The 24,401-nt window shown below is 39.6% G+C and overlaps 1 protein-coding gene and 1 non-coding gene across 3 annotated transcripts in view; both read right to left on the bottom strand.

Annotated features, from left to right (window-relative positions):
• Positions 1–24,401, bottom strand: part of PARD3B (par-3 family cell polarity regulator beta) — a 1,231,823-nt gene that overhangs the window by 67,024 nt on the left and 1,140,398 nt on the right. For both annotated transcript variants that reach the window (XM_056111836.1, XM_056111837.1), the window contains one exon: positions 6,029–6,108. In XM_056111836.1, the coding sequence (XP_055967811.1) occupies positions 6,029–6,108 (80 nt within the window). The remainder of the gene's footprint in view (positions 1–6,028; positions 6,109–24,401) is intronic.
• On the bottom strand, positions 6,765–6,868 carry LOC130021256 (U6 spliceosomal RNA). The gene has a single exon (XR_008792143.1). It is a non-coding gene; the product is annotated as a U6 spliceosomal RNA (small nuclear RNA).

Below are 24,401 nucleotides of genomic sequence, written 5' to 3'. Positions count from 1 at the left end.
AAGACACGGTCCCTGTCCTCAAAGGCACTTCCAGTTTAGTGAGAAAGGTAAAGCAGGAGAGCAAATAATTCAAGGAAATGTAATATTTACAGAAATTGATTGAACGTGAACTGGATAACCTTACTCCCAAAGGTTAAAGGTATACAGAGTTGTCACCAGACAGCTGTTGAACTTGGACTACTTCATTTAATTTCCATATGTCTAAATCCTTGCCTGTGAAATGGGGATAGTAAAAGGGTTGTTATTTTAGTTGCAGGGTTGCTCTGAGCATTAAACCAGTACATGCAAAGCATCTAGAGCAAGGAATGGCACACAGTAAGTATAGTGTTCAATAAGAGTTAAGTATTTAGAAGTTCTGGATTTAGGGTTCTATAAAAAAGGGACATTCTTATGAAAATTAATTACTTATATTAGAAAATCAAGTCAAATGAGCTTGGATCTTTCCTATAGCCAAGTCTTTCCTATAACTTACTTATACAAAAACAAATCTAGTTTCACTTCTTCCAAGGCATTGAAAGCCTATAACATTCATGGTTCTATGTTAGGACCTACTTAGAGGTCTAAAACATGACATATATTAAACAATATCCTTAATTTAAGGAATTTATAATCCAATAGGAGTGGAAAGGGGCAGCAAAGAATCCCAAGGGCCAAAGAAGATTTATGAAAGTTAAAAAGAAGAGCTAAAGAAAGATGACGTAGATATCACTGACACTTGGAGATACCTTTGATTTATCATGGATGTAGAAGAAAGGCAGTGTGACTGGGGTCACAATAAGAGTTGGATAGGAGAGTTGTTATGGTTCACTTAGGAATCATCATAGTGATACAGATGGAATCTTTAGGAATGGAGGTCGTGACTTCAAGAGAATCTATATTAAAGGCTGGAGCAGAATGACCTGGAATTATCAGTGGTATGGAAATATGGAGCAATAAGCGAATTACTAGGATATGGTATGAAAATAAAGACAAAGTGGGGTTGGAATGAATGATAATACAAAGGGTAGGGTGTGGGCTTTGCATGCAGCCAATCTGGGTTTGATCCCCAGCATCCCATATGGTCCCCTGAGTCCAGCCAGAAGTAATTCCTGATCACAGAACCAGTAAGCCCTGACCACTACCAGGTGTGACCCAAGAACAAATAAAATAAATAAATAAATAAGAATAGGAAAGGAAGGAAGGAAGGAAGGAAGGAAGAGGAAGGAAGGAAGGAAGGAAAGAAGGAAGGAAGGAAGGAAGGAAGGAAGGAAGGAAGGAAGGAAGGAAGGAAATAGAGTCAAGAGACACAGACCACTTTATTGACAGTAGGAAATGAGGAAATGGGGGGGGGGGAAGGAGTAAAGGAAAGGTCTTTGCTTTTCTTTATGGAGTGAATTCAAGTTCACTGGGTAGAATTTCCCAGTTCAGCTGGAAATCCTCACAGCTCTGTGCACCACTGCCTGGTCTTGGATCAAAAAGAGAATTTGAGCTGTATCTCAGAACCTCTCACACAGAGAAAGGCTGCTCCCATACCATAGCTGTCCTGGGAGCAAGAAAGAACCTCCAGTTAGCCCTTCTGGCTCACTCATATTGGAAATGGGTTCACCAGTGGGGGAGATCTTAGCCCTGGACCTGTCTTCTTGGAAAAGGGGCTGCAGCATCTTCCCTAGAGCTGTGTCTGCATTCTCCATCTCTATATGAATCCCTCACCTCTAAGAATTGTTGTCTGTCATCCTGCCCATTAGCACACCTTGTCATTCAAATCACTTTCGTTTGTTCCATCTTCTGGTCCATTTCTCACTCAGCCAATTCCTTCAGTATCAGCTGTAGGCCCTGTATCTCTCCAAGCAGGTGTTAGCTCTCCTTTCTCCACCCCACATGATTCAGAGAACTAGGCAGCAGAGCCACTGCGTTTGTAGTAGTAGGTGGGGGGGAGGTGAGGGGAGCAGCTGCCAAGGGGCTACATGCGCAGCCAAGAGATGGGTAGTTGGTGGTGCGGGGAAGCAGAGAAAGCAGAGAGAATGAGCTCTGCTGTATGGGGTTGACTCATTAAAGAAAGAAACATCTTCCCCAGGGATAAAATCTAGAAGTAACAATATGAAAAAAGAATTCCCCTAAAATTGACCAGGCATACTCTTCAGGCATCTTTGCTTGCATTTCTGTATTTAATATGGACACCAGCTCCGTGTCCATCCCCAGTGGACAGACAAGAAACATGAGCTTGGAGCCCTCAGGCTCTCCGCCCAAGGTCACACAGGTAGGGAAGTGACAGAGCCTGGTTGGCCTGACTCCAAGTCTTCGCCCTCTTCATCTGCCCTCAGGAAGAGTGTGTCTGTGGAGACAGCCTGACGAATCTGCAGGGAGAAGCGGAGGGGCTGAGGTCGACTCTCTTCAGGTCATAAAGGAAAGGAAGTGAGGTCATCTCTAGAGATTGGGCTCAGGGGCCTGAGTCATCTTGGTAGAACTTTACGGGAGGAGCTCAGGGCTGGAACAGCCACTGTGGGAGAGTCAAAGGAGTCGATAGCATGGAGTAAAAGGAATTCTGGACAGCAGTGGGGACCCAGCTGGGGCTAGATAATGGGAATTTTGTAGTGGAACCAATGAATGCAGCTTTATGAGTCTCTCCAGCAACTTTTCACCACTCAGCAGAGACAGGGAACCTTTTTCGGTCCCTCCTTAGGACACAGCTTGATTAGTAGCCCGGAAGAGCACCACTACCCCACCACGCGCAGATGCAAGGAGCCATCTGCAGGGAAGGGATAATGGGGACCCTGGGGGGAGCAGGGGTGGGCTGGGAGGGATGATGGTGACCTGAGTTGGGAGAGTAGAGAGTTCAGAAGGCCTGTAAAATCAGAATGGGGCCAGGGAGACAGGCACAGGGCAGGAGGCTGATGGGTAAAAGAAGCTGTCTGCAAAGATACCTGCATGGATGTGCCCGTGAGGTGGCTGCCTAGGAAACGACACCTCCCTACTCACTCAGGTTGGGGATAATAAGTGTCAGGCCAGAACAAGGGAATGCATGGCTCAATCTGTTCACAAGCAAAGAAAATGTGTGTGTGTGTGTGTGTGTGTGTGGGTGGGGGGGAGCTGAATCGGAGGGGGGTAGGGGGGGAACATCGGGGCTGGTAAAAGCCTGGTGTTCACTAACGAGGCTGTAGTACAGCCATGCTCCACTTTCCAAAACAGGCCCCTCAGGAGAAAAGAAATAAAGTCATTTTTCTTCAGAGGCAGAAGATTTAACATTGCTTAACAATAACACTTAACATGGCTTAGCCCTTAGCCTTAGGCAACCTCATAACTACCCTACGCTGGGAACTGTCTTTCTTTCTCAGCTGGCTTGGACTTGGGCGTGCTTTCCTGAAGAGTCACTTAGCCTGGAAATCAGCTGTGTGAGCCTGCTTTAATGATGACAGAGTTCTATGACAGTGTGGCAAGGGTACCTTTGGCTGGGGCCATTCACCTGCTCTATGCTCTGGGGCGTTTTTTCCCTGTGTCAATGACTCAAAAATTGGCACACAGACCACAAGATTGACTTCATTTTAACGACTCCTGTCATGCTTTCCAGAAACCCCACAAGAACCAAATCAGGGCCCAGGGAGAAAGTTCAGTTGGTAGGACTTTTGCCCTCTGTATGGCTCACATGGATTCAATCTCTGACATCCCACACGGTGTCCACCAGTAGTGATCCCTAAGTGCAGCACCAGGAGTTAATCCTGAGCACTACTGGGTGTTTCCCCACTCCCTGGCCCACCAACCCACCCCCCCCCCGCCCCGCCGAAAAACCAAGAAAACAACAAAATAACCCAAATCTGGGCAGTGACTTCCCATAGTTTGAATTATTCTTGCATTTAAGTAAAACTTGAACTTTGTGGGAGGGGGTGTTAGACAATGTTGGAGAGAAGCAGGCACTCTGGTGGAGGCGCTGGGTTAGAATGCTGCATGCACAAAAACCTACCACTGACGGTATTGTAAAACTGCAACTCACAGTGGCTAAAATGAATTTTTTTCTTAAAAAAATTAAACTTCATTAATAATTGAAAGCTCCCTGCTTTAGAGACACAGAGGGCACTGTGAGCCCACAGAGCTGTGCCTGTCTCACTTGTGTGTGATGGGCTGCTTGCAAAACTGTTCTCCATCTAAGGTTCTTCCCTTTCAGCTAGGGTTCCATTTTGGGGGCCGGCAAGGAGGCTACCACTTCAGGAGCTGTGATGATCTCACCTAGTTTCTGTTGAAAAGCACCCTCTAAAAGGTTTCCTCTAAAACAAACTTCGGGAGCGTTAGTCATGATAGAGCATTTCAGGACTTGGACTTGGTAGTAACAGTGCATCAAAGCTGGACAGTCAGAGAATTTTATGCTTTAATTTCAGTTAATTACGAATCTAAGCCTCTGTTACCCTCTCAGGAAAAGTTGATTTACTGCTCCTGGACTAGACAGAGATTCCTGAGGCCCGACTGAGGACATATTTCCTGTTTGCACAGAGTCTGACACATAGAAGATGACGGACATAAAGAGAGGGGACAAATGAAATTTGGAGAATTTTAAGTTATTTCTATGCTTTATATTTGTATAAAAAAATACCATTTCCGTAGTCTGAGAGCAAGTTGGCCAGAAAGGCATGAAACTGCTTCCAGTTTTCCTTTTTACTCCCTTTCATAAGAACATACTACTTTCCATCTGCCTTAACCACAATTTCCATACACTTTAACACTGAAAGCCAGAAATTTTATATTTAAAACAAATTTTGGAGACTAACTCTGTTTTTTTTTTTTTAATGAAAACAAAATGCTAGGCCAGAAAGAGGAAGGAGATGAGAAAAAAACTATGAATCAACATAAATATTAAAAAAACAAAAAAAGAAAACAGATAAATAAAAGACAATGAATGGTATGGAAGGTTTTTTTTGAAGTACTGGGTTTGGTGTATAGGCTGCAAAATCAGTGTTAAAATTTGGTTCTCTGCTGGATTTGAGATTTTGTTACTTTTGAAAGTCAACATACTATTTATAAGAGCAGATGGCTGCTTAGGCTACACCCGTGGTGATATTTGGGATGTTATTTTTATAAATGCACACACATATGTAAAGACAACATGCAACTCAAAACAGTAGCTCCACAGAAGCTGCAGCTCTGAGCTAGCAAGCGCTTGAACAACTCAGCTTTCGTGATGAAGAAGCTCTACTTAGGATCCTCACCCCATCCCTCTCTCCCTCCCCGCCACCACCCTCCACCTTTCAAAAGAGATATTTCTTACATAGCATTTCACTTTTCTGACTGGCATTAGATGTTGTTTTTTGCTAACTCACTATTTCTCACACTTTCAACTCACGGGACTCCCATAGTAGCAATGCTGGCTGGAATCTTGGAAAGGGCTCTTCTTTGTCATGTGCTACTGATAACTGACTAAAATTATTCTTCATCTCACTGATAGGAGCACAAACCTTAGAGAATTGTATCTTATTTTAGAGGTGCCTCGTTGCAATCTAAGTGGATCATGTTAGGCCAGAACGGCCAAGTGAACTTTTCCCACACGGTTTCCTTTCTCCCACCGTGTTTGTGCTTCTCAGCAATTTTTATTTTTTTGCCCAGGGAACACGGTCAGATTCTAAATCAAGCAAAGAACACCTTCCCAGGTTCACGTTTCTCTCTTGCTTTTTAATACCCACAGGAAGCTTCAAGGTTAAGGTTGACCCACCCTTCCTCATGGGTTACTCTGAGCACAGAGAATTTACTGTTTTACTGTCTCTGTGCTTGGTGCAGGATGTTCAATACCATTTTTATAGCGATGACTTAGGATTTCCATTCAGTATCCAATATTCTTGCTGACATGTTCAATTGTAAAGATATACTATTTTCTTCCCTAAAAAAAATAACCACCAGGGTTTCAATTATTAGCTCAGTTGTAAAGGTGGCATTAGGGTTGCAGCAGATGGCAGTAAGGCAGAAGTATAACACAGTCCCTATTTCAAAACCAGATATCTATCTCATGTATATTTCTCTCAAGACTTAATTTGTAGATAAGCCGAACATGGGCTACCCCTTGGTGGCCTACCTGGGTAACGATGCATACTGTCTCTCCAGCCCCTCAAAGCGAAGGTTGTGCGCACTCCCATCTGGACCCTTTCCAGGCACCTGTGGAGAGAAAAGTAATTAGAGATGAAGATCCATCATACACCCTAGTTACTGACAATGCATCTCAAAATTATCATCAGCGACAAACGCTGCTGCTGCCTGCCAAAATCCAACCAAGGAAAAGAAAGCAAGTCAGAATTGCTATCAGGGCTGATGATCAAGCCACCAGCAGGGCATTCAATAATGTCATTTCTTTCTTCAAAGGGTCACCGTTCAATTGACTCCTTCCTGTCACCATGCCAGGCATACTCTGCAGGCTGTATGACCACTTGTTTCCTTTAATAGAGGCTATTGTTTTTAGAACAGCTTTAGAATTACAGGAAAACTCAGGATTGTACAGAAGGTTCCCATACACTGGAAACCAGTTTCCTTCTTATTAACACCTTCCGTCAGCACCATACGCTTCTTTCAATACTGAAACATATAATTGCTAACTAAAGCCTGTAGTTCATTCATATTTTAACCTAATGCCTTCATCAAGATTCCATATTATATCTAGTCACAGGCCACAGGTGTTCTGAGCTGTGACAGTACAGTGGTGTGTGTGTGTGTGTGTGTGTGTGTGTGTGTGTGTGTGTGTGTGTGTTTATGTGGTGCCAGGGATTAAAAGTGTTAAGCTTCATCACCGGCTCTATATCATGTTTTGCTTTTTAATTTTAATTATTCAGTGGCTTCATTTGCGTGTCATCCTTGCGCAGGGGTCATGCTAATATTCTCTGTATCATTCCAATTTTAGTATATGTGCTGCCGAAGCGAGCACTGGGCTGGAGCGATAGCACAGTGGTAGGGCGTTTGCCTTGCACGCAGCCAACATGGCCGACCCGAGTTCGATTCCTCCGCCCCTCTCGGAGAGCCCGGCAAGCTACCGAGAGTATCTCTCCCGCACGGCAGAGCCTGGCAAGCTCCCCGTGACGTATTCGATATGCCAAACACAGTAACAACAAAGTCTTCAATGGAGATGTTACTGGGCCCGCTCGAGCAAATCGATGAACAACGGGAGGGCCTTTACCTTTACCTTTTACCAGTAGCTTCATACTTCTATAATTGTCAACCACTTCTACCAGCAACAACCCAGTGCCACCCAACTACCAAGATCTCTCAGCCCTCTTCTTTGACCCTCTCTCCTTTCTCTCTGGAAACCACTATATTTTTCACTGAGTCTAGAAGTTTTTGTTTTGAGGCATTTTAGGAAGTGCTCAGTGACCTAGGGCTAGTCCTGGTGATGCTATTCCAGAAGGTTCAATGCTAGGGTCCAAGTGATATGCTGCTGCTTAGGCCTGAAGCTGCTTAGACTCCAAGGCTACACCAACAGCTGCTCAGGGCACCTTGCAATGCCTGGGCTAGAACCTGGGTCATTGTATATACAAGGCATATAACCCCAATCCCTCAACTATCTTCCCAGCCCTTAGGAGTGAGTCTTGTTGTTTCTTGCCAGTTCCATTTCTTTAGTAAGTCATATTCCACATGTGTGAAACCATCCCTCTTTTTCTTCTTATTATACCTTAGCAACATCACCTCAAGTGCTGTCCATTATGCCCCTCAATGCATATCTCTATATTTATAATGGCAGAATTGTATTCCATTGAAAATATATACCACGTCTTTGTCCATTTCAGTTGATTCATGCTATGGCTTTTGCAAATAAAGCGGCTATCCACAAGGGGTGCAAATACCTTCGTATTTAGTGTTTTCATAAAGAATCATATTTTCAAAACCACCTTTTCCAAGAAACATTACCTTTAATATTTTTTTACCTTTAATTTTTTTTATTATATCACCATGAGCACACAGTTATAAAGTTTTTCATAGTAGGGTTTCAGTCATACAATGTTCCAACACTCATCCCTCTACCAGTTTACATTCTCCACCACTAGTGTCCCCAGTTTCCTTCCTTCTACCTTCCCTCCCCTCAGCCTGCCTCTATGACAGGTCTCTCTCTCTCTCTCTTTCTCTCTCTTCCTCTCCCTCACTTCTCTCCTTATGGGCATTATGGTTTGCGATACTGATACTGAGAGGTTATCTTGTCTGTTCCTTTACCTACTTTCAGCACACAGTTATTATCCAGAGTGATCATTTCCATCTATTTTTGTCATAGTGGTCCCTTCTTTATCCCAGCTGTCTTCTCCCCCAGTATTTGAAGCAGGCTTTCACTTGTGGGCCAATCCTCCTGGCCCTTGTTTCTACTGTCCTTGGGTATTGGTCTTATATCATGTTTTTTTTAATTTTTTTTTATTATCCCACAAATGAGTGCAATCATTCTGTGTCTGTATCTCTCCTCTTCTGACTTATTTCATTCAGGATGATACTCTCCATGTCTATCCATTTATAAGAGAATTTTATGACTTCATTATTTGAGGGTTGGTGTCAGGATATTCACCTCTGTTCTACTGATCTGTAGGTCTGTCCTTATCCCAATACCATGATTTTTTAATTTGTTGTACAGAAATGTTACTTTTCAATCAAACTATTTACTCCACAGTCTACACTCTGGTGTCTTTGGGAGAAGGCACATGGTTGTCTTGTGAACTACCAGACGGCTAGGAACCATAGGATAAACCTCATCCTTGAGAAGTGTTCAAACTTACTGAGAAACCAAATGTTAGGAATAAAATAATTAAACACTAATAGAGAACAAAGTGGGATCCAATGCCTTTCAGGAAGTTTCTAGCACAGAGCATCCCTAAGTGCATTAGCAAAAATGTTATGTAAGTTGTAGAATATAGGCCAGGTTTCAAAATATAGGTAGCATGCCTGGGTGTTAAAAACCATCTGTTTCTGACCAATTATGTATAGATTCACATGCTTCTCTGTTAGGCAAATTGTAACCTCTTAACCACAACCATGGTATCAGTGATTGTACAGATCCCTGACTGTATCCTAGTGCCAAGTTAGGCACTATATTCAAAACAATGAACAGGGACTGGGTTTCTTTATTGTTTTGAGTATAGAGGTTACAGACCTGCAAACAATTAGGGTCAATGAGATCACTGCTGGATGGCCAGTCTGAGGAAGGAGGCCGTGGGGGGGTTGAAGGAACAGATACTGAAGTTCATTTGGGAGACATGAAGATAGTTTAGGAAAGGTGTTGAAGCTTCATCTAAAACTTGAATTTGAAAGAAGAGGGTTTTATTATTATCTTTTTAAGTGGAGATGTGCACTTTAGGAGCAGGAGAATGCATTTCAAGTAGGGTATAAAAAGTTAAACAACACAGAGTCATAAGAAAGTATTGTATTTTCGAGAAATGTCTACATTATGGGAAGGGAAGAAAGACTATGAAGAAAGAAATATTAGTAACAGAGGTAACAATACTGTTGGTGATGGTATGGTGACACCATTGGTGAGAATAACTGATGATATATTTTTTATACTATCACAACTTTTAAAAAGTAGGTTTTTAAAAATGTTATTTTGGAACCCACAGAAAAAACTGTGAGAATGGTGGGGCCGGAGTGATAGCACAGCGGGGAGGGTGTTTGCCTTGCATGTGGTCAACCTGGGTTCAATCCCCAGTATCCCATATGGTCACCCAGCACTGCCAGGAATGATTCCTGAGTGCAGAGCCAGGAGTAACCCCTGAGCATCACTGGGTGTGACCCAAAAAGAAAAAAAATTGTGAAAATGGATAAAATTCCTTTCTATCCTCTACTTCCATATATACAATACCCACCATTCTTTTTATGAATATTCATCACTTCCCTGGTATATCTGTTACAATTCCTAGACCTATTCTGATAAACCTAAATGGACACATAATTATCATCTGAAGTCCAGGTTCCACTTTGGGTTTTTTATATGATACAATACGATATGTATGAACGTATTCACCTTCTCAGAATCATATTAAATAGCTTCTAAAATATTTGTTGTGCTCTGCCTATATATTTCTTGTCACCTAACCTCTTGAACTCACTGATCTTTTAGTAAAAAGTTCTAATTCTCTTTAGTTCTAATTTTTTAGGATGCCATATTACTGGAATATTATAGTGTGTAATCTTCCAGATTGGTTTCTTTAACTTAGTAATATGCACATACGCTGGCATCTGATGCATCCATCGAGGACCTAATGGTACAAGTGCGAAAGATCAAGTACGACATCATTGGTCTGACCAAAAGGAGAAGACATCAATCACATCATGCATTTTCGACACTGGAGAAGAACTGTTCCTTGGAACATGTGACAAAAGAGGAGTCGGAGGTGTCGGTATCCTTATCAACACGAACTTAGCCATGAGCATTGATTCATTCGAATGTCTAACAACCTGAATCAGACAATTATACTTGAATAGATGTGGCTCACTGCTGGCAGTTTCTATCTTTGTTGTCTATGCACCAACATCCAATTATGGTGAAAGAGAAATTGAGACGTTCTACATGGAGCTGGATAAGTTCTATAAAGAAGACCACAACTTCTACAAGACCATTGTCGGTGATTTTAATGCCAAGATAGGACCAAGAAGATCAGCCGATGAACTCCACATCGGGACCCATGGCCTAGAATGGAACAAACAGGGTGACAGACTGTTCTGAGTTCATCATGTCAACCAAGACCATCCATGGTAACTCACAATTCCAAAAGGCTGAATCTAAACGTTGGACATGGGAGTCTCCCAATGGATGGTTCCACAATGAAACAGACCACATCATATTCAATCGGCAGTTTTGCCTAACCGATGTCGCTGTTGTCCCAAAATTCCAAACGGGATCAGACCACCGTCTCCCTCGTGCAAAATTCTACCTCACAGAATGGGGAGAAAAGAATGCAAAGTTTAAGAAGAAAACTCCCAGAACGACCACCAACTGGGAGCTCTTTGGCTCTGTTGCAGCAACATGGGAAGATGCCGTCATTGACAACATTGATGAGGAATACGATCGAATGATTCAGCACCTCCATGATTATACAAGGAATGCCAAGAGAGAGACAACCACAAAAAACCGCCTTTCTTCGAACACTCTTGAACTTATTCACCAACATGGCTTGGCAAATGCCTCAGGCAACTCAAGCGAACGTCCGAGCTGGCAAAACAATGCAGAGAAGCCATCAAGGATGACCTCAAAGACAGGAGAGCAGCGGTGCTGGTAGATGTGGCAGAAGCCGGGAAAAGCATTCGTAATGCCTACCTGTCCTTCACCAACTACAAGACCAAGATGACTGCCCTCCGACATCATGATGGATCTATCACATCTTCCAGAAGGGCAATGGAGAAGATTATTCATGACTTCTACTCAGATCTCTTTAATAGCCACGTCCACTTGCCCACTTACCAAATTGTGCACGATGGATATGTCGTTCCCAGTGTTCTCCCTTCCGAAAATCAACACGCCATCTTGTCAGTAAAGAAACAAAGAGCACCTGGGCCAGACAAGGTCAGACCTAAACACCTGAAGAACTTACCATCAGTACTCATCAATACATTGGCTCGGCTCTTCTACACGCTACCTGTCCTAATGCAAGGTTCCATCTCAATGGAAAACCAACAAGACTGTACTACAATACAAGAAGGGAGACATCCATGACATTGGCAACTATCGCCCAATCTGCCTATTGTCTGTCATCTACAAACTGTTCACTCAAGTCATCCTGAATAGGATTGGCAGAATACTAGATAAAGGACAACCATGTGAACAAGCCGGGTTCCGAAAAGGATTCAGTACCATTGACCATATCCACACAATAACTAGGCATATTGATGTTTCTCGGGAATTCAAGATGCCGCTCTGTCTAACGTTCATTGATCTAAAGAAGGCCTTTGATTCTGTTGAGACAGAAGCGGTCATAGAAGCCCTAGCCAATCAGGGCATACAAACTCAATACATCAGGATCCTCCATGAGTTCTATTACGGATTCACTACCAGGATCTCACCATTCTACATCCATGTCAAGAGAGTGGTTCGGCAGGGTGATACCATTTCACCAAAACTCTTCAGTGCCACCCTCGAGAACATCATGCTACGACTGGAATGGGAAGGAATGGGAGTGAAGATAGGTGGTCGGCAACTACACCACCTCCGCTTTGCTGATGACATTGTTTTAATAACACCAAACATCAGCCAAGCAGCACAAATGCTGACCGACTTCGATCATGAGTGTGGATAGGTCAGATTACAACTGAATCTCAAAAAGACAATGTTCATGAGAAACAGTCTTGTTCCTGATGCTCCATTCACTCTCAATGGAACCACCATCTCCTAATGCAACAGTTATATATACCTAGGTCGAGAAATCAACATGATGAATGACCTGGCACCTGAGTTACTCAGGAGGAAGAGAGCAGCTTGGAATGCCTTCAAGAGCGTTGAAGAAATAACTAAGAGGACAAAGAACCTCCAGCTACGAGCACATCTCTTCGATTCCACTGTTCTTCCTGCATTAACATATGCCTCAGAGACCTGGGCCCTATGAAAACAGGATGAGAACACTATTTGGGTCTCTCAAAGAGGAATCAAAAGAGCTATGCTTGGAGTATCACGCTTCACTCAAATGAGAGATAGAATCCGGAGTTCTGATCTCCGTCAACGCTCAAGAATCAGGGATCCTGTCTCATTTGCCAAGGCATCAAAAATCAGATGGACTGGACACGTAATGAGGTTTACAGATGACCACTGGACTAGAGCCATTACTGACTGGATTCCACGAGATATCAAAAGATCGTGTTGTATGCCCACCTACAAGATGGTCAGACTTCTTCGTCAAGACCCTGAATAATCGGTTTGAGGCTCTGCATGTTCCTAGAACGAGCTAGCTAGCACACAATAGGGATGAATGGAGATGTTACTGGCACCCTCTCAAGTACATTGATGAATAACGGGGTATCAAGTGATCAGGTAATATGCATTTAGTTTTCTTCCATGTATTTTCATGGCTTGATAGTTTATTTCTTTTCAGTGCTGAATGATAATATATATTGTTGGAATAAGTTATAGTTTGTTTTACACACTCACTAGTGGACATTTTAGTTGCTTCAGTTTTAGCATGTTTGAATAAAACAGTGATGAATTTCTTTGTGAAGGTTTTTTGTGCACATAAGTTTTCGAGTTCTTTTTGTGTGAGTACCAAGGAGTTTTACTGCTGGGTTGTGTGGTAAGAGTATATTAAATTTTGTAAGAAGCTAAAAAATGTTTTCCTTTACAGAATATGTATGTGTCATTTTGTATTCTCACTAGTAATGAGAATTTTTTTTTCTTTTTTGGCATATAACCATTGCTGTTTGACTTATTTTAAAATTTTTATTAAAAATATTTTTTTTTGTGGGGCTGGAGTAAATGTACAGCGGTTGGGGCATTTTCCTTGCACACGGTCAACCCGGGTTCAATTCCCAGCATCCCATATTGTCCCTTGAGCACCTTCAGGAGTAATTCCTGAGCGCAAAGCCAGGAATAACCCCTGTGCATTGTCAGGTGTGACCCAAAAAGCAAAGAAAACAAAAGAAAACAAAACAAAACCTTTTTTTTTAATTCAGAGGATAGTTACAAAGTTGTGTTTCAGTCATACAGTGTCTCATATCCTTTCTCCACCAGTGTATGTTTCCCACAAATAATGTCCTCCATTTTCCCTCCTGACCCCCTCTCCCAGCCTGTCTCTATAGCAGGCGCTTTCCATTGTTCTCTTTGTCTCTGACTCTCTCTCGGTCTCTCTCCCTCCCTCTGCTTTGGGGCATTATGGTTCAATGTAAAGAACACCAAGAGATCATCATGTTGTTCCTTTACCTGTTTTCAGCATGCAGTTCTTATTCAGAGTGATCATTTCCAACTATCTTTATCATGGTCCCTTCTCTTTCCCAACTTCCTTCTCTCCCAGCATTTGAGGTAGGCTTCCAACTGTGGACCAAGTCTCCTGGCCCTTGTTTCTATTGTCCTTGAGTATTGGTATAGTAATGAGAATTCTTATTATTTCATTGATTCACCCACATATGGAGTGTCAGTATTACAGATTTTGATCATTCAAATGGATTGCAAAGTGACATATTATATTAATTTACATTTATTTGATAACATATAATGCGGAATTTTTTTTCTATTTGGGTCACACCTGGAGATGCTCAGTGGTTACTCCTGGCTCTGCACTCAGGAATTATTTCTGGCGGTGCTTAGAGGACCGTATGGGATGCTGGGAATTGAACCCGGGTTGGCCGCGTGCAAGGCAAACGCCCTATCCACTGTGCTATCGCTCCAGCCCCCAATATTTTTACATACTTATTTGCTGAGGTATTTTGTGAAGGTCTTTGTCTCACAGTTTATTTGGTTGTTCTCTTAATATGGGTTTAAAAATATTTCTTATAGATTTTGTGTATTTTGGATGTCAATTCCTTATTAGGTATTTTTGGCAAATGTTTTTGCTCAGTCTTTAGTTTATCTTTTCATTGTCTTGACTGTCTTTTGTAGGGCAGAATTTAAAAAAAATTAATAAAGTACAGTTTATCAGTTATTTCTTCCTTTGATCATACCTATGGTGTTGTATTAAAAACAAATCACTGCCCAAACTAGTCATATTTCGTCTATGTTAATTTCTATGAGTTTTATAGTTTTGCATTTTGCATATAGGTCTTTGTGATCCATTTTGAGTTAATCTTTGTGATGGTTATATGGTCTTTGTATAAATTGCTATTGTTATTATTTTATGCAGATGAATATTCAGTTGTTATAGCACCATTTGCTGAAAAGAATTTCTTTGCTCCACTGAATTGTCTTTGCTCCTTTGTCAAAGATCAGTTGACTATATTTATGTGTCTATTTATGGAGCTCTCTATTCAGTTTCATTCAACTGTTTGTCTATTCTTTCACCCATTCCAAATAATACTTGATTACTGTAGCTTTATAATAAGTCTTGCTTTTGCTCCTTTGTCAAAGATCAGTTGGCTATATTTATTGTGAATCTATTTATGGACTCTATTTAGTTTCACATATTTGTCTATTCTATTATCAATATCATATAATACTTGATTACTGTAACTTTATAATAAGAGTTGAAGTTTATTAGTGTCAGTCTTCCAACTTTTTTCTTTTACTTCAATGTTATGTTGACTATTAAGCGTTTTTTGCTTCTCTATGTAAGCCTGAGATAAATTTGTTAAGATACACAAAATAATTTGGTGGAACTTTCACTGTAAGTATGTTGAATCTGCAGATCAAATAGGAAAAAATGACATGCTGACAATAATGAGTCTTCCTACCTACTAACACAGACAGTTTCTTTTATTTCTTTTGTTACTATTGTAATCTAATATTTATTATTTAGTTTTCATCAAAAACAAGACTAAATATTTTATTTGCATTGCCCCATTAAACATTTCCAATAATCCCAGTAATGGCACCATTTTGCAGGTAAGAAAACTAAAAGTTGCTCAAGATTACACAATTATAGTAGATCTGTATCAAGGCTCAAACTAGTTTGATTTGCAAAGTCAAAGTTCTGAAAAAAAAAAGATATTACTAGAACATGTAAGAGTTCAAATGCCATGGGAGGAATTCATTTTTATTCATAAATGATGGTAGAACCACTGACGAGTGATACTTTATTAATAAACAACTGGACATAGTTACAGATTAGCAAGATTATACTTGCAGGTTCCAGTGACAGAAATGATAAAGATTATAGTATGCAGGTTCCAGTGACAGAAATGATAAAGGTCTGAACCAAGGGATTCAAAAAGATAGAGACAAGGGATTGAAATAAGGATGTTAGGGAGATAGGTTCAACAGAATTGACAAGATTAATGGGAAGGGTATGTCTGGAACAGCATTAAAGTGTTTGAGCCTAGCATCCAGGAAGGTTTTGCTAGTGCCACCATGATAAAAAGAACACCTTTTATAACACAATTATAAAGAAGACCTTTGTAATTGGCAAGGTATTTAGAAACAGTTCAACTGTACAAGGACTGAAGAGTGGATAAAAACAAGTGACATATATAATCAAAGGAGTACTACTCAGTTATAATAAAGATAAATTACTGCCTTTTGCTAAAACATGGATGGAATTGAGAGGGATATTCATGTTAAGTGGAAATCAAGTCAAAAAGAGAAAGATAAAAATCGTAAAAAAGATTTCACTCAGAGCAATAAAATAGTGGAAAAAAGATACCACAAATAAATTCTTAGATTCTAACCAGAAGACAAAGATTACATCAAGTTGTGTTTGGTGGGGTATTCAAAGGACGGTGATGAAGGTTTATTGATACTTCAGAGGTGGATATAATGTGGCAAACCTTTACCCTAAAAACAAAATTACAGTCTTTTAAGTCAATCTCATTCAATAAAACACAAATTTCACTTGATCACTCGATCACTTGACATCCCATTACTCATCAATTTGCTTGAGCAGGCACCAGTGACATCTCCATTCATCCCTGTTGTGTACTAATGTAGCTGAATGGCATCTGTTCATTCTAGGAACACAAAGAGCCTCAAACTGATTGTTCAGGGTCTTGACGAAGAAGTCTGACCATCTCATAGGTGGGTGGCCACGTGATCTTTTGATGTCCCATGGAATCCAGTCAGTAATGGCTCTAGTCCAGCGGTCATCTCCAAATCTCATTACGTGTCCAGCCCATCTGATTTTCGATGCCTTGGCAAACGAGACAGTGTCCCTGATTCTTGACCTTCGATGAAGGTTGGAACTCCGGATTCTTTCTCTCATTTGAGTGAAGTGTGATACTCCAAGCATAGCTCTTTCGGTTTCTCTTTGAGAGACCCCAATAGCGTTCTCATCCTGTTTTCATAGGGCCCAGGTCTCTGAGGTGTATGTTAATGCTGTTATAAGAACGATGTCACAAACACAAATTTAAAACAAAAATATGTTGACGAGGCTGGAAAGATAGTATGGGTGTCTGGCATTTTCCTTGCATGCGGTTGACCCCAGTTATATCTCTTGTACTACAAATTGAGCATTACCAGGAGTATCATAGAGCACAAAGTCAGGAGTAAACTCCAAGCACTACTGGGTGTGGACCCCCATAAAGGAGTGCACACATATGCATATATAATATCTATATATTACACACATATAAATATATATATATATAAGAGAGAGAGAGACTGACAGTTTTGTTGGAGTGGAGATATTTGATAAATAATTGATTATAAATGATTCCAATCTAAAAGAGTGATTTGGACCAGAAATATAGATTTGGGGAACATTCTGTTTACAGAAGGTAACTGAAACTTTGGGAAAGAATTAGAATGTCCAGGAAGAGTCAGTAGTGACAGAATAGAAGAAAAGTCATGCAATGAAAATAGAGAATAATACGAATAATAGATACACTATTACTTTAAGGGACAGTTTAAAAAAAACTGAGCGCAGGAATAATGTCTAAAAACGTTTGTCTATTTGAAAGCTGGTAGAAAATTCTTCCATAAAGAAAAAAAAGAGAATTACATGGAGAGGAAGTAATCAGCAGTATCAAAAATAGAAACTTAGTGAGGTATTTAGAGAATGTATTATATATGATATATAGGAGTACTTTACCTAATATTCCTTCCCTAAATTACCACCCTAAACTATGGTACCCAAAAAACTAAAAACTTCCTTTCCCTAAATTTCCTTGCAATGTACTGGGTATTATTAAAGATAGGCCTTTATATATCCAAAATGGGATTGAGTCAGGGTCTCACCTTTCTATGTTATATGAACAAAATGATTAAAGGTGTGATAATTTTAGATGTATACTGCTAATTTTTTGGGTGCAGTGGAGTTGGTGGATCTAGATATGAGTGTTTTGATCAAGCACCTAGTAATTTCAGTGGCTTCTGACACAGTTTTATCCTGTGGCTCTGAGCCAAACGGACAGAGTGGCAGCAGTTCCCTTGGTGGTTTAGTTCTGTTGTGTGGCATGGGAAAGTATTCCTGAAAGGAGACCCAAGAATTTGTTTCTTTAGCTATCCTTATGATGCTGTAAATCCTTTAATCTTATGTAATAATTCCTATTTAAACCACCTAGGATGGATATTCTTGCAAATGAACCATGACTACTAATATTAGATCAACAAAAATATATGTTGGAATTGACTGTGATTTTAGTGGAATAGTAAGAAAACACAGACTCTGGTGTTGAAAATACTTAGTTTTAAGACAACGAACAAACACTAATCATGCTGTCTTAAAATATTATGCTCAGAAAATTAAGCATAATTTCAAGTGAAAAAATTTGTTTTCATCTCTTAAGTACTTTTAGTCAGGGAGATAAGAAAAATAATCTTTTCTTACTGGCAAACTTCTGGTTAATGGAAAAGATGGTAATAAATTTAAAGTTCATTATTTAAAATATATTTAGCTCTTTTTTTCCCATCTCTTAGTGAATGTATGCAAAATGACCCCAAAATGACCTCTATTAGTAATTATAAACATATATATATTTCATGGAATATACATATCATTCCCAATTATTTACTATTGGAATTCTGTGCAAGTACAAATATTTCACCAATATGATTTTTTTATGATAATATAATATCCTACTTAGGGATAAATAAAAATTTATCTAACATCTTAAAATTTGTTACTTTTACTATTCCAATGAGAAATGGGTAACAATACAGATGATTGTTCTTACAAATAGCTGTAAATTGAAGAAAGGAAATTGCAGGTAGAGGGGTTGCCAAAAATAAACTAATTATAAGTTGTACTTATGTCCTTAGAAAGTTAGGCCACTTTAGGAGGGAGGGAGGAAGGTAGAACAAGCACAGGCATTATAAGCTCTTTCTCTGTTTACTCTATATGAAACAAGACTCAGAAATGTTTCTGTCTGGAGGTCTCCTTTTTACGTAATTTCCCCTATTACAGAAAAAAAATAATAAGGTCAGTGGCTTTGATCCAATTACTACTTTTTTTTAAAAAAAGATGCCCTTTATCTCACTTGGTATCAAACTGGGCATTTCCCCCTCCATAATGCAATGACCTAAATATCCATCTGATAGAAATAATCCTGACTTAAGCCATAATAGAAACCTAGTCTTTTCCACAACAGTGTAATGTTAGAACCTATGCTTGGATTTCAGGCATATTTATCTTACTCTGCTAATGCAGCTCAGGAAGTAAAACTTCAGAGAGTTTATTCAAAACAATTTGAAAAGCTCATACGTTGGTGTGCATTGCACATGGTGATCTTCTTTTGCTGGATTATGACAGCCTGTGACAACCTATCAGGGGGGGTTAGTGTTCAGGAGGAATGCTGAATTAAGACACTTTTAGTCCATGGGAGTTCTCCCAATTTCATTCACTCAATGCCTGCTGCTGGTTGGGATGTTAAGAGCCTTGTTAAAATAAAGCTATTAGTCTTTTCTCTAGAAAAGCAAGAAGCTTGCTGCTTATATCATAGTTCCTTAAATTATTATGTATTTCAGGTCTGGCATTGCCAGAATCAGCAGTTTTATAAAGCAATATACTAAAGAGGCCATTTCACCTCCCTATTTCTCCAATTTGTAGATTAATGGTATAGGGGAAGATTTAATGCCCTTTTATTTTTTTTAATAATTCAAAAAACCCCACAAATCATAAGGTTTTCTGAAAACGTCTGCTCATAAAAACTTAGAAACAATTCAAATGTACATGTTTGCTAATTCTTATAGGTTAGGATCATTTTTGCCAATTTTTAAATTTATGTCCCATAAATCAATCTTCCTGAGGACATTGAAAAGCTGCTATTATGCAGACTGTGCAATATAGCATGTTTGCCTATATATAATATCCTCATATATAAATATTACTTATATTACTTAGATACATAACAAAAATGAACTTCAGACACTAGAACATCAAAATATTACTATGGGAAGTCTAAACACTTTAATGACATTTTAGAAAATAATGCCTTTCTTTTTAAGTTGGTATCGTGACAAATATTTTTGTGGAGATTCCAAAAGCATTCATTTAATCCCATTGCTTTTACCTAGCTATAGGTTTGGCCCGAAAATTCTTAAATTAAATCAAAAGAAAGATCTAAAATGCTATAAATTTAGCTCTGAGCATCTTCTAACATTAAAACACTCTGCTAAAATGCTACATGCTTGGAGGAAAACTAACAATGCTCCTTTTAAACAAAAAGAAACTAATCAAAATATGCTGTCTAATTATTTCTTGCTGGTGATGTGAAGTATATTATTCCTGAGACACGTATTTACAAATATGCTATCCAGAGAAGCAGAAGTACACACTTGTACAAATGTTATTTCCAAAATGTTTATTTTCTCTAATTTAATTTCAGTAATTTCATCAAATAACTGGGTATTTAGCTTATAGTCTAGCTTAGAACATCTGGTAGCTCAGAAGATACAGAAAATAAACTATTTTAAGAATAACTTGGATAAGATTTTTTTTAACCATTCTGTGCCTACATTTCCTCCCTTTCTAAACCATTGGAATCAAGACATAAATCCTTGAAGCCCTTTTTAACTTACATATTTATAAAAGTTGTTTTGCACATTATGCTAATCACTTACACCTCATTAGTAGAATAACTATATATAGGTACCAAACAATTATTTTAAAGCTGAACAACAAAGATAGCAAATTAAACTACCACATAATAAAATTACAGAGCATTTATGGGATTTAAGCATTAAATCTTATGATGCTCACATCACTCAAACACTAGCTTTATACATGTTGGGCACCACTATAACATCCTGATAACATAAATCTCTTGTGATTGTCTTAGAGAAAATAAAATCAGGCATCTCCTGCCCAGCTCTGTTTATGTCTTGTCCTAAGATACAGTTACCATAGAAACTATGATTGTGGATACAATTCTACAAATTTGGCTTCATCTATTAGATACATTTTGTAGATGAGTGTGTGTATGCATGTGTGCACGTGTGCTTCTTTGTCATGCCAATAAGCTTGAAGAGCATACTCTGGCTCTATGTCTTTAATTAAAGAGCCAGATACCATTCCTTATTTCCGTCTCCCCCCATCTGTCTACACAGGAATACAGAGATACTGCAACACTGGTTAAAATATAAATTCTAACTTGAGAGAAGACAAAGGTTTGATGAAAGGACTGGAAAAAAGTATTAAGGAAAGCATTCAGATGTTGTAGGAATTTGGGGGAGTTACACTTATAATTACTTTACGAATTCATTTCTTGGATGCAATTTATGAATTATTTATTTATTTGTTATTCTACTCAATCACACTCTCTGACAATATTCTTTACTCATCGTAAAAGAAACAAAGTAGACCCTCAAAATAATGTCCACAACTTAAAATGACATAATAGTGTGTTCATATTGTTTTCTGAGTGCGTATTCTCTGTAAACTAATAAGTCTTCTGAGGGACTGACTATAGCATATTTCAATATCTAGCATATTTAAAACATTTGTATGTATTGATAAGACTAAAAATATTAATACATGTAAAATTTTTAATCATCTCAGAATGTTTTGATTTTTCTAGTTTAGAAAGTGGACAAGTTCCAGTCATTCCCACTTATCATTGTTAGAAAGAAACTATTCTCTGGAGCAGTCTACAATCAGTAGCAGGAGTAACAACCAATGCTCTGTTTCCATCTCTGCCTCATTTCATATATAAAATAAATTCCACAGGCATTAATATATGTATAAATGGTAATTTTTGGTATAGCTAAATATTTTTGACTAAAATTTTGTGTTTTCCAAAACCTAGCCTATATTATGTACAATGTATTTTTCAGTGTTCAGGCAAAGTACCAGTATACAAATAAGCCAAGACATCAGAGAGTAATGTTCTCTAGAGTTGGAACAATGCCTCTTATTTTTTATTTTTTTTTACAATGCCTTTTATTTGACCTATTGCATTATCAAGGCATAGTCTGTCCTTTGTTCATTAATGGACCAATAAATGAGATATTTCAAAAATCTTCTCGGGGGCAGTTAACATAAAGGATCGACTTCTATAATGGTGAGCTAGTGATTTGAACAAGACCTATTCAATAGCACAATGTTGATCTTCAGATGTTTTCAAGAAAATTTGACATCTTCCCTATGGTTAAGTCTTATTAGATTGCATAAAGTTCTTCTGTTTTACCTTTTTCTGATTATTTTTTTATCCTCTTGCCTCCCCAAATCATCACAATCATCTTATAAATTAAAATTGAAAAGGGTATATAAATCAAAACGTTCAAAATAGCAGTAAATAGGAGATTAATAAGTAAACTCTATCTGATAGATTAAATTACAAACACTGATATATAAATTCATATGGTGAGAATAGTCACCACTAATTTGAGCAACTCCTTCAATGCACAGCATCTATTTTATAATAAGTTACTAGATTTTATTTAGGTATTTATTATTTTTGGTTTATAAGACTATTAATGAAGGTTTTTCATAGACATGATTCCAACTGTTTTTGGCATATCAAATATGCCACAGATAGCTTGCCAGGCTCTGCCATGTGGGCAGGATACTCTTGGTAGCTTGCCAAGTTCTCTGAGAGGGATAGAGGCTTTTAGGGCAGCCTCTAATCACTCTTGTAGGTGTTCCCATGGTTCAAACCATATTTGAACCCTATCAATATAGTGCGGCAATCCTGGAAGACGGGTATTAAGTGTCTTATGATATGTCAGGCGGCTGCTTTGGGGCCGTGTGGTCCAGAAAGCATCCTGAAGCGTGGCAGTGGCTGGGTAGTGTAGGTAGTGGAGGTAGTGGAGGTTGGTTGGTGAGGTAATTATCTGGTACTGGTAGGGTGGGTCTTCTGTGTGTAATCCCTTGGTTGCTGGCCATTGGTGGAAGCAGAAAGGGCAGGGTAGGGTGGGGCTCCTGGTATTAGTCCCTTGGTGACCTGTGGTTGGTAGCAGCAAGCAAAGGATCCCTGTTCCCGGATCCGTCGAGCCTGGAGTCCAAGGTCTCAGAGTTCTGCTTACGTGGTTCCGTGGGGCTTCACATGTGCTTGAGTCTCGACCCGAACATCTGGAAAGCATCTTGGAGCATGGCGGTGGCTGGGTAGTGGAGGTAGTGGCGGAAGTGGAGGTCTGCCGGTGAGGTATTTATCTGGTACCAGTAGCAAGCCAGGTTCCACCAGGAATTCAGCATTATTGACCTTATCTACACTGTAACCAAGCTCATTGAGCTTTCTCAAGAGTTCAAGATGCCGTTCTGTCTAACATTCATTGATTTAAAGAAGGCCTTTGATTCTGTTGAGCTGGAAGCAGTCATAGAAGCCCTAGCCAAAAAGGGCATTCAAACTCAATACATCAGGATCCTCCGTGAGCTGTATTGGATTCACTACCAGGATATCACCATTCTACAAAGAAGTGATCATCCATGTCAAGAGAGGGGCTTGGCAGGGTGATACCATTTCACCGAAACTCTTCAGTGCCACCCTCGAGAATATCATGCGACGACTGGATTGGGAAGGAATGGGAGTGAAGATAGACGGTCAGCAACTATACCACCTCCACTTTGCTGATGACATCATTCTAATAACACCAAACATTAGCCAAGCAGCACAAATGCTGGCCAACTTCGATCGTGAGTGTGCAAAGGTCGAACTATAACTGAATCTTATGAAGACATTGTTTATGAGAAACAGTCTCATTCCTGACATTCCATTCACTCTCAACAGAATGAACATCTCCGAATGCAACAGTTATGTGTACCTAGGTCGAGAAGTCAACATGACGAATGACCTGGCACCTGAGTTGTGCAGGAAGAAGAGAGCGACTTGGAAGGCCTTCAAGAACGTCAAAGAAATAGCTAAGAGGACGAAGAACCTCTGGGTCTTTGATTCCACTGTTCTTCCTGCATTGACATACATCTCAGAGACCTGGGCCCTATGAAAACAGGATAAGAATGCTATTCAGATCTCCCAAAGAGGAATCAAAAGAGCTATGCTTGGAGTATCATGCTTCACTTAAATGAGAGAAAGAATCCGGAGTTCTGATCTCCATCAATGGTCAAGAAATCAGATGGGTTGGACACGTAATAAGATTTGGAGATGACTGCTGGACTAGAGCTGTTACCAACTGGATTCCATGGGATGTCAAAAGACTGCATGGCCACCCACCTGTGAGATGGTCAGACTTCTTCGTCAAGACCCTGAATGATTGGTTTGAGGCTCTTCATGTTCCTAGAATGAGCAGATGCCATTGGGCTACAATAGCATACGACAGGGACAAATGGAGATGTTACTGGTGCCTGCTCGAGCAAATCGATGAGTAACAGGATGTCAAGTGATCAAGTGATGATTCCAGCACCACACCAAACACCACTGTTCCCCTTTTCCTTCAAACCCCAAACTCCTTTCTTCATCCCCCCTCAATTCAATTGTGTGGATTAATTCCCCCTTTCTGTTGCCTTTGGATCTCTGTCTATACATTAGCCAAA

Source organism: Sorex fumeus, unplaced genomic scaffold (assembly GCF_029834395.1).
Source record: "Sorex fumeus unplaced genomic scaffold, SorFum_2.1 ptg000014l, whole genome shotgun sequence".
Classification (NCBI taxonomy): Eukaryota; Metazoa; Chordata; class Mammalia; order Eulipotyphla; family Soricidae; genus Sorex; species Sorex fumeus.
The sequence above is the reverse complement of the archived record's forward strand: the minus strand, read 5'-3'. Positions and strand labels throughout refer to the sequence as shown.